The sequence below is a fragment of the Etheostoma spectabile genome, chromosome 12 (assembly GCF_008692095.1).
Source record: "Etheostoma spectabile isolate EspeVRDwgs_2016 chromosome 12, UIUC_Espe_1.0, whole genome shotgun sequence".
NCBI classification, from domain to species: Eukaryota; Metazoa; Chordata; class Actinopteri; order Perciformes; family Percidae; genus Etheostoma; species Etheostoma spectabile.
This window is the reverse complement of record NC_045744.1, coordinates 13289152-13301716: the sequence shown is the minus strand read 5'-3', so window position 1 is coordinate 13301716 and position 12565 is coordinate 13289152. Positions and strand designations below refer to the sequence as shown.

General features: G+C 39.1%; 1 protein-coding gene across 28 annotated transcripts in view; it reads left to right on the top strand.

The window, feature by feature from the left end:
- ptprfb (protein tyrosine phosphatase receptor type Fb) overlaps nucleotides 1-12565 on the top strand; it is a 176770-nt gene that overhangs the window by 100513 nt on the left and 63692 nt on the right. For 12 of the 28 annotated variants that reach the window (XM_032532657.1, XM_032532666.1, XM_032532655.1 and 9 more), the window contains exons 5-8: nucleotides 3025-3213; nucleotides 4994-5011; nucleotides 7420-7530; nucleotides 10440-10451. In XM_032532657.1, coding sequence (XP_032388548.1) covers nucleotides 3025-3213; nucleotides 4994-5011; nucleotides 7420-7530; nucleotides 10440-10451 — 330 coding nt within the window. The remainder of the gene's footprint in view (nucleotides 1-3024; nucleotides 3214-4993; nucleotides 5012-7419; nucleotides 7531-10439; nucleotides 10452-12565) is intronic. The other 16 variants (XM_032532660.1, XM_032532659.1, XM_032532662.1 and 13 more) reach the window with 3 other exon arrangements.

The window sequence follows — 12565 nt, the reverse complement described above, 5'->3', positions numbered from 1 at the left end:
AGGTTGTTAAACAGTTACATTTTCTATAACGATTACTCCTGAGCAATATAACTAACAAATTTACTAAAATTAAATGTGTGTATATAAAATAAATCTATTTGGGGGGGAATCCAAAAATTGGGTCCATGTCAGCAGGTACAAAGGGTTGTCCTCTCAGGAGATCTGTAGCCATTATGAACATGATTTTAATAAACTGTATGTAGGTGAGACTGCAGTTCTCTCTGTTTGTTATAAATAATGGTTACCTCACATTGCACCTTAAAAGGAGAATAGCAGAGGAGTATATTATTTTGCACATTTTTGTTTCTTCTAAATAAACTGTTAGTTCAGAAAATGACTGCAGCTTTAACATTATGTTTGGTGTGTATCTACAAGTTTCCCTCTTCTCCCTCTCTCTCTCTCTCTCACTCTCTCACTCACTCTACCTTTCTCTTCTCTTTCTCTTTGAAGGTTAGACAGAGCAAACCACAGAGAAACACAGGACGCTACTGTTACCATTATTCATACAATGTCAAATTGTCCAGTATTTTTTTCATTGTGCTGTAGTTGTCTGTATTGTAGAGGTATCCTGATTTCAGTTGGGATGTCTGAAAACAAATCCTATATCGTTAGACAGGAAGTAAGCCCCACCACAAAGATGCCCCACCACAAAGATAAGAGGCCATGCAGAGATCTGTCAACTAAAACTGAATATGAGACGATCCGGGCTACAGGCCAAACACAAGGGTGAAAGCAGGAACAACTGCTCTGCTGGGGAACAAAGTACAACACCCATGCACCTATTCATGCTCCAGCCATATACGTTTACATATGGATTTTTGACTGACACAAACCAAGTGAAGTGGAAAAATCCAATTAAATGCACCTTAGGCTTGATCTTAGACAAACTTCTTGCTAATGTAATGTTAGAGACAGTCAAATCAAAACATCGGTCCACGTAATAATTGTCTGCTTAAGAAAGTAGAAAAAGTGCACAAAAAATACTTAGAATAAACAAAGTACAGAATAAATGAGTAGGAAGTAGATTTTTAAAGGTGCATTTTTGGGTCTTGGGGAATCACTTCTTGCCACTAAATGTTTATAGTTTGGTTATTTCTACATACAGGAGATTGTATTATTCTTCTCATGGCTGATGACTGATGTGAGACAACCTTATCTCACTTGTTACTCAGCTCACAATGGACACTGTAACAGAAGATATTTGTTTTGATGAGTCCAGAGTGAACAACAACTTTCATGTCTTAATTAATTATTAATTAATTAATGCTGGCTCTCTCTCAATCACAGTCATGCATGATTGACCAGCACAGGGCGTTAGTTTGAGAATAAATGTCACGCGCAAAGACAACTTGTTTTGTTCTCGTCACCTATCATGACACAGATTCCCCTGAATATATTAATTCATTAGTTCATTTTCAGTAGCCCATTCCGTTTTATTTTAGTGACATTGTAATCCTGTGAAAGGCATGCATTTCCTCATCTTTCTTAAAAAGTCAAATCCCTGTCTTGTATTAATTCTGTTCATCCCTCTAGACCAACTCTCATTTGCTTAACCTGCAGTTAGGTATCTTCTCATGGTGAACCAAAGACAGGAGTTACAATCATTAGCACTGTTCTCAGGATTTCCTTTTAGCACTCTAGCCTCAGGGACAAATCTACATATGAGGAAAAAAGATAAAAGAGATTACAAGTTTTAAGAGCAAGCTGATAATAAGACCTCTCAAGGGCCATCATGTTTCCTCCTTATTAACGCTGTCCAGAGGTTAAATTAGAGTTTATTTTGAGGGCAGGTGGGAGTTCTGATTTAGGATTTGCAGCACAATTAGTAAGGGTGCATGATTCAGAAAGTGTCAAGAATTGGTTCAATATTAACTTTTAGGCTCAAGATTTGATTCAAAATTGATTTTTTATTATAAACAGATTCTCAATTAAAAAAAACGATTCACAGTATATAAATGTAGTTACTTTTCCCATGTGATAGTATATATGCCATTACAAAACAAAGAAGAAAAAAATATGAACTGATTTTTGGAATTCTATTAATCGATTTTGAATCTGTAGAGCTTGAATTGCGATACGAATATAAATTGATTTTTTTGCACACCCCTAACAATTACGCCAGGCCAATGACAGTTTTTGTGACAGCATTATTTATTTTTTTAGTAAAGTGACCAAATGTGAATTACAGAAACCATCACAAAACACGTAAATCATTTGGGTCATTTATTTTAAAGGTAACAACTCTGTTTCTGTTTTGCTACCAACAAACTGACCAAATTGTCAAAACTCAACATAGTTTAATCTGAGTAAGAGAGAGAGAACCAAGGGGTAAACAATTGCCTAAGTGTAGAAACACATACTGTAAGTGTTAAATGTCAAATACTGTATGCTGGGATGCACCTCTTCCTGATGACATTTGGAATCCGATATGCCAAAGCTAAGTCTGAAATAGCCCAGGACTATTTATTGTTCATATTTTGCTAATCTTATGATATGATGATATGAGTATATATTTTGAAACAACCTTATACGTTAGAATACCAAATTGTGCTTTAAGGATTATACTTTATGTGTTGTCATGGATATGCTGTTGCATTTAAATGATGAGTTGGATTATTCAAATAGGTTTGTTTAGCTTGCTAAGCCTAAGGCGGCTCATTTATGCATGGGTGCCCAGAGACTGATTGCAATCCTTCCTCTGTCTAAACCTGGGACTCCCCGTGCTGGGTAATAAGGCTGCTATGATAATCAATCAGATTTTTTTTTTCCAACCCAATCTAAAATCCAAATCATTCCCTATAGTATATTCTGCTCTTGCACTAACTTTTGTGTGTGTGTGCTTTCTGAATACTGTTCGTCCTTTAGCACCTGAAATGTATTTCCTCTCTTTCATCCTCACACCTCTCACAGCAATTTGTAAACATGTTTTTACTCTTCTTGTTTGTTAGTTTGTTGTTTTACCCCTAAGTTTTTGTTTTTTTGTGGCTCTGGATATCCTTAAAATCTACCCTTCTAAAATTTCAGAGAACCAGATCCCCCATGGCTTTCCCACCATTGATATGGGTCCTCAGCTGAAGGTGGTTGAAAAGACCAGAACTGCCACCATGCTGTGTGCTGCCAGCGGAAACCCGGACCCTGAGATATCCTGGTTCAAGGACATGCTTCCTGTGGACATCAGCAGCAGCAATGGGCGCATTAAACAGCTTCGTTCAGGTACAATTTGATTTGATCTGATTTTATTTCTTCAAGGTGTAACTTTACATGACATACTGATAATGTAAATATAGCTAAGGAAAGTTGCAGAGTACAATATTTCATCAAACACCGACAGACATAAGATATGCTAGATGATGTGAAAACACAAAATGTCTTTGTAGTCATGTATGGCTTCATGTATTCTCTTTCATCACAAAGGACATGAAAGTTTGATTCAAAGTTGTCACATTGATTAGTTAGCGGAGTTCTTACAGAATTTTATTCCTCACAGCTGCACCCACTTATAAAGTTAAACAGAAGTTGGAAGGAAGTTGTTCCTGAATTTCTGCAATCTTTGACAGTGATGCATGAGCTTGTAACCCTCCAAAGTACAGAAAGAGAATTTTTCTCACCACATTAAATACTCTTTAATCCCCTCTTAAACATGCAGCTGGGTGACAATGAGGCCAGCTGATGATGTACTAGCTCGGATTCAACGTTGCAAAATTATGAGGTGCTCCTTGTTTACAGTAACAGTCCACTTGATAAATAAACAGCGTTCGTCTGACCTGGATGAGATGGAAAATTTGCAAGGTGGAAAGATTAGTGGCTTTTGACCAGATTCAGTCTTGTGACTCCTTATTTAATCTACCTCACTTAGAGTGTCAGGCCAGGCTGCAGGTCTGAGGCCCCAAAGATTAAAGATGAGAGCTACTCCAGAAAAAGCCTGGCACTAGAGATGCCCAGCGGAAGGCGAATACAGGTCACTGGAGCATGTTCACTTGGACTGTCCATTTAAATGAGGCCCTAACACAATCACAACCCCAATTAGATATAAATTTGTCACAAATTAGATGATAGGACAACCACTTAATTGTTTGATCATGTTTTTTATAACAAGGTTACAAATGGGCCTAAAACCGGGATTCTTTTTTTTTTTTTTTTTTTTTTACTTCAAGCAACAAACTTTTAATTCGTTTTTTTTCTTACAAATAGTGCAGTGCCTGGAAGTATGCTGATATGTAATGCCCTCAGACTAACAATTATTTTTATCCACCACTCTTCTTGACATCTGCTGCCATATCAGGATTTACATTATAGCATGTGACCTGAAATGAGATGACAGAAAAAAGCGCATTAATTTGCTGCCACAGTTTAACAGAAAAGTCAGACCCAGTTCCTCTTATTGCATCACACTCACTCGATTTTTAGTGAGCACACAGACACATTTAGTCTACCTATTCACACCATCCAAATCATTCACTCTGTAGAAATACTAACTTCTTTTCAATGTAATATCTCTGACCTGAATACATTTTTCTGTGCATCATTCTATTTATTGTGTATGACTTTTATTAATTTATCTTGCCCATTTTACTAACTGCTTTCTGCAGAAATGCAGTCTGTACAAAGAGTAAGGTCATCTTTAATGAGAAAGCCTAATTGTAAAATCTGCTTAAACTACATACTCTTTTACTGCTACTATGAAGCAAGCGAACATGTGGCTGTAGCTGTTGTCTGCAAATACAAAAGTAGCACCATGATATTTCAAAATGTTCTCCTGAGAGAACGGATCCTTCTTAAATGCTGTGGTTTTTCTTAGTCATTTACAGACCAGCATTGATTAAGTACACTTTGTCACATTGCATTTACTGTCATTGGCTTCTACTCTGTATCAGGATTTTTTCTTCCTTTTTATCTGTGGCCTGTCAAAAGCCATGATTTTCTCTCCCACTGATATAAGTGGATTACTAACTAATCTCTCAACCCTGTTTGCATTGAAATTACTCCCACCTAGGTGGTACACCAATTAGAGGTAAGGATGATAAGTGTGATGGAAAATATCACTTCCACACCATTCCCTCACGTCCACATCAGACCCCTGCATTCCCCCCAAACGCCACATCACCAGGTTCATCCACACTGTTAGCGCCAACCCACCCTCTTCAACTTCCCCCTTCGTCTCTTCCCACCATGTCCTGTCTACTGTCTGCTCCATAACAAACACATGATTGCCAACCCTGTCATGTCAGGAGAATGGGAAATGCAAATGAAAAAGCAAATCCAAGGTGTTATTTTGTAAATTATTTTTTTTAAGGCTTCTTTTTCACTGTTAAAAATAAACTATGTTTATGAACACACACACACACACATTCACAGAGAAACATTTTTCGGCTTTAGCTTCTACTCTAGCTTTTTAGCAAAAAGGGCGGAGGAGTTGCATTTCAAACTAAAGGTCACTGTGGCCACAAGAGGATCTACCTGCCTCCTCTATGCAGCCTTCAATGTAAATTGAAATAGCTGCATTTGCATACAGCCTATGCAGCATGGCCCAGTATGGGAACAGGATAACTGGTTGAGATTGTTAAGGTGATAACTTCAACCCCTTTTTATGTTAATCATGCTTTTCCCCTGAGTGAAACCATGATTTCCAATCAACAACAGTGAGGTAAATAGTGGACGTCTGGGGCACGCTGAATACATTTGGATCTACCAGCTGTCCTGCTGTCCATATTCAATTCAGTGTTTAACTCTTTTGGAGTTAAGGCAGCATTGAAGGGGTGTTGCATCTCTGACAACTGCCAAAGCAGTAATCTTCTAGATTCCTGTAGTACTCAAACTGTTTTCTCCCGTGGGAGAATGGGCAGATTGACAGATTGGTGACACTAGCATTAATATGCAAGTGCATGTCAGTGCTGAATCAGGCAGCGAAGTGCTCCGTGTGCAGAGCAAACACCTTGGAGAGATATGTTGTCATGAGATCTGAGGTGGCATTATCACGTTACTGCCCCGCCCTGTTTCACTTCTCTTTTTTGGTCTTGTCTTGATTCGAGTCCCCTTTGGTTGGTGGTGAACCTGTTTGTTGCATTCATCTCATACTGCATGATGTGAAAAAATGTATCCAGAAATCATCCTATGCTGAGTATTTTTAGCATTTTCAAACTGCATGGTGGCTGGCTGTCTTTCATGCTAGTACCATGCTGTTTTGAAGATGTGGTAAATGTCATCACTCGTTTGTGGCATACATATGTATTGCTCAAAGAAGTAGTTTTGTTTTTAAATATGTATTTTTTTTAAATCATTGGATGCTGGTATGTTTGGCTATTTTAGGTCTCTTTTTCAACTTATCAAATTACAACTCGCCATTTGCAGTTCAGAAGGAACGATTATATGATGGTAATGGACATGGAGTGTCAAAATGACCACACAAAGACAGGTCTCCTGGGCTTTCATGCTTTGTTAGAAACAACATGTTAGCCTTCTGTCTGATGACTACAGCTTTTTGGGATTGTGAAAACTAATCGAAGCCATCTGGCAGAGGAGTGTTTCCCTTGAGGGCTTCAGGGAGGCATGGTGAAATAGTCGGTAATGAAAGAACACAATTATGACTTGCACTGCTAAATGCGTACTCAACAAAGATTGAAGAAAAGGTACCTGCTCTGAGGAGTTGCTTTAAAGCAAAATCTTAGGCCATCAAGAAAATAATGTTTTTGACAAACAGTTGAGTCATCAGTTTACATTTTATTCACTCTATTTGGTTAAATATGTTTGCAAATTTTATTTTATTTTAACAATAAGGATATCTGAAAACATTATTTACTCTCAGCTCAAAACCTCAGAATAGTTATTTAGAGCAGCATTCCTCTTGAGGCCCATAACTGTAAATAATGTCCTTTGTTAAAACTGTTTAAAACACAGATTGCACAGTTGTCCATACTAAGCATCGGGTTGATTAGTTCTTTACATATTACTATTAGATATTTTTCATTCTCCTGCTTTTGTTGTGTTTATTCGGCTGTATACCCTTGTTCTAATATCTGGCTGAGATAAATAACCCTCCATGACACAAACACTTTGGATTGTCAATTATTTCCATAAGCAGAAGGCCTAATCAGACTTTGATGATTGTGACATGTTATTTAGATGATTAATTGACCCTCAGTCATGGTCTTTTTTTTCTCTGTAACACGACTAGGCATAAATTCTGTTAGCAGTTTCATTAAACTTGCCAAAGCAGCTAAATGCTTATGTTGCCTTAAGCATTTTCACGACAAAACTGTGTCCATGTCAGAGGGACACTTAATTATGCATGAACTGTGTTAGACTGGTTGACTACAGGCTCTCTAGCGAGTCACTGTACAGATATCTGCCGTGGTTTCATGCCAAATTACATCTCATATTCCACAACTGTCAAGACAGATACATTTTTAATCCTCTACGCAGGAGCTCTGCAAATTGAGAACAGCGAGGAGTCCGACCAAGGGAAATATGAATGCGTCGCCACGAACAGTGCTGGGACCCGTTACTCCGCTCCTGCCAATCTCTATGTGCGAGGTAAAGTCAAATATTTCTCTCAATTCTTGAATTAATCTGTCATTTCTGTTGTGTCAAGCTTTTGCAAACCACAAACAACAATGCAACTCTTTTAAAACGGCTTGTCTGTTTTATTCTAAATGTTGTTCACTCACCAGTGACCATGCATCTTAATTCTGCCATAAGAGACACTGTACAGCCACACAGCTGATTTCAGTTATTTATATGGTGAGCTCTTCTCAGGAGACTGTGTGGGAGTGTGTAGGCTGCATTTGATTGACATCTTTCTTACTAGTTACACCTTTTATAATTCTTATCGGTGCATGAAGTCATTCTCGGCATAGCTCCGTCCACCTTCAATCTAAGCAGAGTTCTACTTAGCCATGAAGTGAAAACACCTGTGGAAAACACAGGGCCTTTGATTTTTGAGGGTAATTTCCACATTTAAACCACTAGTTCTCTCTTTTTCACTACTTTAACCAATTCTCTAACCATTATCCTTGCCTTGCCATTCCTCACATACCAATGAGTAGAACTAACCTCAACCTCCTGTTTGGCTGGGAATTCGACCAGATGTGGCTTCTGTAAATACAGCTGCATAGAAATGGTTTCCTCCTCTGGCATTGAAAGCCATGCCAGGCCTCCTTTGCATTTTTATTTTGACTGTATCAAAAGGCTCTATTATTCGTCCCGCACAACCCAGAGCTCCTAATGGCATAGTGGGGTCTGGAGTTTCAGGGTTTGTTTTTGTTGTGGTGTCTCCGTGAGCAGACTAATGCAGGGCAAGGGCACCATTGCACCTATCCTGGAAAAAGCTAGTATAGGAGAGAGAGCAGTCTCAGTCAACCCCTGCGGATAACACCATCATGTCTGATGTACATTAAACAGAATAGCTTTTCCAGTTGTTAGTGTGGGTGGAGGAGTGAGTGAAATTGTCAAGGTAAGAAAGAGAAACACTCGGCTATCACTTCATAATTTTGTTAAAAGCACACAGTAGTGTAACATACAGGTGATTCCACTGTCTCTTTCCATCCATCAAGATAAATTGAGTAAATTAGGGTCCAATTTTCCTCTTCTACTCCAGACAAAGAATTACAAACCACTGATTAGGAAATGTTAAATAGGATTAAGAGGTCTATTTTTTTAATTTTTTAACAAATGGTTCTCTCACTAAGATGTGCGCTACAAATGTTTAGAATCAGTATTTCTCTGATAGGAAAGTATCCGAGTAAAAGTTTTTTTCCAACAGACAAAACCTCCTCCTGGATCAGAGGAATCAAAGGTAAAATTCATCCTCAAGGACCACAGCAGCATTAAACACTGTGGGCTCCAGAAGGTTTAGATCTTAAATCGTGACGGGGAGATAGTCAGCCAAACAGCAAAGGCGAGGAAGGGATGTAAGTCCTGTCTATTAATCAGAGCATGTCTGCCACAGGTGCAAACTCTGTTTTTTTTCTCCCCTCAGAGGTAATTACAGTAGTTGTGTGGCGTGGCGCCAGCAAGGGCCCCAGGCCCAGCTAGTCTGTAACAGCACCAAGGTAGCTCTCAACCTGTTGGCCCTGAAACCAACTTTTCCGCCAAACTCACCACACCAGTGAAGCGCTAGAAATCAAACCAACCCAAACCTTTTAAAAGAGTACTTGTCTTGAATGGAGAACAAAAGCTCTAGCCATGTTTTCACTCCATCTTTGTTACCGCTGCAAAAATGAGGAGACAAGACCTGGGGCTGTGCTAACAGAGCTGCGTGATTAGGTTTAAAACACAAGGGACTCAAGACAAGTGGCCTTTGACATGCCTCTCTTCCTTTCCTGTTGTTATATGTTTTTATTCTGAGACACCAGAGGGTTTTAGATTTAGAAGCTTACAACATCTGCTTTAAATCTTGTAAACATGACAAGTTTTGAAAGCAAAGTGCCATCATTTGACAACTGTTCCATTTTACAGTGCTGATGTGTAGCAGCAGGCTGTAAAAACTTCCAGCACATTATTAAAATGATACTTTGGCTGTGAACAAATAAATGCAATAATGTTACAGTGCTTAATACATTGTGATGTGCATATTACACACACACACACACACAAACACACACACACACAAACACACACACACACGCACACACACACGCACACACACGCACACACACACAAACACACACACACACACACACGCACACACGCACACACGCACACACACTTTTCCTGTCTGTGCATCTATTTATGTCCTTCCACTTCTCATCCATTAAGAGTGTGTACGTGTTTGTTTGTGTTCAGGTTCGTGCACCACTTGTTTGCTGTGGGTCACTTTTAGTGACCCTCTTCTAAAGGTGGACTCCATCAACGTGGGCAGAATCATAAGCATCCTGTGAATGTGCATGATCGCTCATTTGTCAAGTGCTTATCCTACAATGGAGGAAGGATTCTGTCAGCTTCTGTCTGCTGGCACTCCTTCATATAGCCATGTGACATGTCAATATGTCACAGAGGATAAAGTGCTGCAGTCGGGCTTTTCTATTACCAAATATCTTGGTCTGTTCTCTGTGTGTGTCTATGTGTCAGAGAGGGGACACTTACTTAAATGCCCTTTCAGTCTATCCTTAATAATAATAATAAATCAATTAGAACTGCACACTTGTTACAGTGTGTCAAACTAAATCTGTAATATCAAAACAAATTTGATATTACAGATATAGACAATGTAATTTGTTAATTGCAAAACCAAATGATGCCAATGAAAAATTACAAATAATAAAAAAGTGAGTTTATCTCCCTGGTACTGTATGTACATTTATGCTGTGTTACTTATTGCCTATGTTGGCCGTGTCACTAACCCCCGCTGTGTCTACTGAAACACTGTACTGTTTCATTGTGTTGTCTTCCTCTCCCCATCTTTTCATTGCTCACCTTCATCAAATCACTTCATCCACAAACAGATCAGCGTGAAGGTTGGTCATTTTCACTCTTAATCCCCTCCCAATTTAATGCAGACACTAGGTGAGGTCAACCATTCTTTCCAGACCCTCTGACGAAGACATTGATATCCCTCCTTTGAAAAACAAAAATATTAATAATAGCTCTCCCTTATCCATAATAGTGTAAATGTGTCGTGTTTTGCATGAATCCCAGAATAGTTCTTGCATGCCTTCCAACGCCGCTCCCCCAAACCGTGTTTTGATTTGGATGTAAGTCCTGCCAAGACACCACAAGGAGTCCCCGTTAAGTTTGCTCAAGTCATTATTAGATCTTTCTTGTGTTATGTTGCCATGCATTCTTCCTACCACTCCCATATTGTCAAAGTCAACCACATCCACCAAGAACTTTAGCTCCCTTCACCCTCAGGCTTTCCGCCTCTGTAGGCCCATCAGAGGTGTGTGATGGATTACTCCGGTATTCAGGTGGCAACCGGATTTGTCAGGTATTTAGGCAGCAACACCCCTGCTTCCCACTGAGGGACATGGGTTTCAGAACTGACAAAGCCGTTCTCATGGGATTACTGTATATCTGCACCGCCATGGGCATCCTCTACCCAGAGACTAAAGTATGTTAGCCTAATGAGAAGACAGAAATCCGCCCCATCATTCATGTGATGTTGCAGCAGGAGGCCCTGCAGGAAATAATTTGTAAGAGTTAAAAAAAATACATATAAATATATAAATTATTACTATACATACATAGCTACTTTTACCAAATGAATAATTAAAAACATTAAGGAAATAGTATCAGGTGATTTGGTCCTTAGAGTTAAGGGATGATGACATTGATAATGTCCAAGAAAGAGCTAATGTTTTGGAAATTATCTCTTCACAAACACTGCTGCTCAAAGAGCTGACCTGTAGAATATTTAAGAATGAGCTGGCAGTATGCTGACAGGGGGGATGATCAGCCATCATGGCAGCAGCATCGCCCAGCGCTGCTGCCAGGAAGCCTGGGGGCCCGCTGACTGTGTGCCAGCTTGCTCAGATATTGATTGACTGGACAAGTTCTGCTATCCTTGGGCACTTTGTCAAGGCAGTTAAATTTATAGGTATCCAGCAAGCAAGCATGCAGAGTGGAGACGGGGCTTATTTTGTGGTTTTGATAGAGTCCTGGAGCCCGTCTCTCAATGCTGCTCTCAACAGGAGAGAGGCTTCGGGGAAATCAATAACAATTACCTGCCCTCTAGTCATTTTGTTCCACAGCACCTCTCCAAACTTAACCGCACGCCATGAATTATTCACAACATTAAGTGTTCAATATACACAGGCCCCATTGACTGACTGCTCTTAGCACTGTTTAGTCTGTGGAATCATGAAAGAATAACAGATACTTACTTTTGTAATGGTCGTACATTAGCGCTGCTCCTCTCAGGTTTTGCTTTTCATAAGAATATACTGTGAAAAATAGCAGCACTTGCAGATGTTACATTTGTGTGAGAATACCCAGGTGGTTACCAACAAAAGTGGAATACTAACGCTTGTTCCTCGAAATACTCAATGGAAATGCCTGTTGTGAATTAGTCATACTGGAAATCAGATGCTCAGTCAAATTGGACCTGAAGTTCCTCCTTTATCTTCCTCTCCAACTGTACTCCAAATGACTTGTGATCCCATCCCATATCTTTCCTCAGCTCCCGTGCATGCTTTTCTTGAGAATGTCGTCCCTGTGCTGTTCCCAGGCTGGTAACACTATTTGGCCTGTCCAGTGTTTTCATTTAAAAATCATCCATATGCCTGTGAACCTCACAGATGTCATCGCTCTTAGATCTTATTCTTTCTGGACTGTTTATATTTGTCACTCATTTCCTTCTTTGTCACTCATTTCCTTCCTTTATTATGCAGAAACTCCCTAAAGTGCCCTCTTGTTCATTGAGTCATTTTCTGAACTTTACATTATTATTATTGATATATATACAGTATAAAAGAACTTTACATTATTATTGATATATACAGTGTGTGTATATATATAATATATATATATATATATATATATATATATATATATATATATATATATATATAATAATAACAGTGGTCATCATTACTTTGTCCTAAACCTTTGTTGACCTCTTAACTGCCCCCAA